The sequence below is a fragment of the Cannabis sativa genome, chromosome 5, assembly GCF_029168945.1.
Source record: "Cannabis sativa cultivar Pink pepper isolate KNU-18-1 chromosome 5, ASM2916894v1, whole genome shotgun sequence".
In the NCBI taxonomy this organism is placed as follows: domain Eukaryota; kingdom Viridiplantae; phylum Streptophyta; class Magnoliopsida; order Rosales; family Cannabaceae; genus Cannabis; species Cannabis sativa.
Window position 1 is genome coordinate 41,797,745 of NC_083605.1, and position 2,256 is coordinate 41,800,000.

At 45.4% G+C, this 2,256-nt stretch overlaps 1 protein-coding gene across 1 annotated transcript; it reads left to right on the top strand.

The window, feature by feature from the left end:
- Window positions 1-1,138: 1,138 nt before the first annotated feature.
- Window positions 1,139-1,876, top strand: LOC133038338 (uncharacterized). The gene has a single exon (XM_061116461.1). It carries the CDS (start codon window positions 1,139-1,141, stop codon window positions 1,874-1,876), a length of 738 nt encoding a protein of 245 aa, XP_060972444.1.
- Window positions 1,877-2,256: the final 380 nt, after the last annotated feature.

The following is a 2,256-nucleotide window of genomic DNA, read 5'->3' on the forward strand; positions in this document are numbered from 1 at the left end:
ACGGTGTCAGCTCGCGACTACCTTATTCATTCAAGGCATGCTCCAGACGTTGAGGTCGAGGAGATGGACGATGACTGGACGGCCCCAGCTCACGAATCAGGCGAGGATGAAGAAGAGGCGGAAGGGAGTGGGACAGACTCGGTCGATGACGCCCAGCTGAACGAGCCTTTCGCGTGCGAGGATCTGATTTTGAGGGTTACCAAATCAGACTTCACTACCTTTACGAGGTTAAACCTGCTGCGACTTGCGTTTCAGCGACCTAAACCGACCCAGAGGGCACACCTTCCTTTTACCAATCCTGCGATTATTCCCATAGAGGATGTGGTAATCTCAATACCCATTCTCCGATGTGGGGTATCAGTCCCTTTCCATCCCTTCATCGCAGCCATCCTTAAACGGTATGATGTATAACCTTTCCAACTAACTCCAAATAGTTATCGCACTGCCCTGGCCTTTTACGCGATGTATATGGAGTACGTTCATAGGGCTCCCTCGGTAGAAGAGTTCAGCTACTTCTACGATATAAAAAGCGTAGGCCTTCATAACGGTTTCTACTGCTTTAGCAAATGGGCGACTTCTGAAATCAATGGAGTAGAAGGAATGGTGTCGAATATGGGAGACTGGAAATCAAAATGGTTCTACATCTTCAAAGTCCCTGGGATTAGAACTGATTTTAATCGCAGACCTAGTACGTCGCGTGTTTTCTAACTTAGGCATTTTCTGCATTACTTTGAGTTTTTATGCTAATTCACTCTTTTTGTTTTCACAGATAGACCAGCTCGCCCTGCACTCGACGCAACTCGCAGAGAGACAACTGAAATTCTCGGGAGCTTTCCGGTACAAGATCGCGACTGGCGATTATTGTGTACGACTGCCAAGCTGCGAGAACACCAGCTGATTCCAGAGAACGCAGGTCTTCAAAAAGAGCCAGTATACAAGGAACCATCTGAGAGACAACAAGAGCGGATAGACAAACGCCTCTCCAAGCAAACTTCTCGACCAGTCTCAGGTAATTTATCTCATGTTATAAACTGGTGCCTTGAAATTTATTCATACTTATCTTTTATTTATCTTTGTATAGATGACTTTTTTGAAGTCTGCGCCCGTCCTTAAAATCAAGCCAAAGAGTGGAACAGCGATGACATCGCCCGTTATTGCCCAGAAGAGGAAGAGCGATGTTGTAACTGCTCTTGCCGCAGACTCTTCCAAGAAGCTAGCTAAGACTACGCAGGACAAAGGGAAGAAAGTCATGATCGAGCCAACTATCCGAGCCCGCGATTTTCTGGCTATGGAGGAGAAGTTTGTGGGTGAGGAGTTCATAACCAAGGCGGAGAAGATCCCTTCTGAGGAGCTTGTTCCGCGCTCTGTGGAGTTGGCTTCGCAGTCGATGACTCTGTTCATGAAAGCTGTTGCCGCTGGTTCTAAGGAAGCTGACTCGCTGAAGAGGCACAATGCCCAGCTCCAGGAGACCATGAAGAGACTGAAACAAGAGGCGGCTAGAAAGGACAAAGAGCTCGAAGACCTTCGCAAGTCTAAGGAGCAGGCTGAGCTCAAGGCTAAGAACTCTCAGGCAAAGATCGAGGAGATGGCTCGCGACTTGGAGGTCGAGAAGGAGAATGGGAAGAAAAAGTATGATCAGGCAGTTTCTGACTATATTTACACCACTCTTTCCAAAATCCCAGACTTCGACTTCTCTATCCTCGGAGCAGAAGCCGCTGAGATGGCTGAGGCTTTTCGCGCCATGTTGCCCACTCAAACTCAAGGTGGTGGAGGGAATCTTCCTGAGGAGGCCGAGGTTGCAGATGCTGAGGAAGTCGAGAACGAGGCCGTTAGCAAAGTCGCGGATGAAACTGCTCCTGCTACTCCAGATGCTTGACTTTTCTATTCTATGTTTAAACTGTTATGCTTTTTGAATTTGCTAGTTTAGTTTTTATGCGGTACAGGGGTACTCGCACTCTGTACTAAGACAAATTTGCAATTTACTTTGGACAAATTTATATCCTCGCGGGGATAATTATCCTTTAACATTTTCGCAGTACACGGGTACTCGCGTTTTTAATATATATATATATATATATGCGACTTGAATTACAGCTTGGTGTAATAAGTAGAAATATTTACAAGTCTTGACAAAATTTGAAAATTTTAACAAACATGAGGCATTTCCTTTATATAATCAATAGTACAATATGGCATATATACCCCCCTCTACTTAGGATTTTTTTTATGAGAAATGTCTAAGTATAAGTACAAGAG

What these genes read in the sequence shown, in the direction of transcription:
- LOC133038338 (XM_061116461.1), top strand. Translation starts at nt 1,139, where the DNA reads ATGACATCGCCCGTTATTGCCCAGAAGAGGAAGAGCGATGTTGTAACT.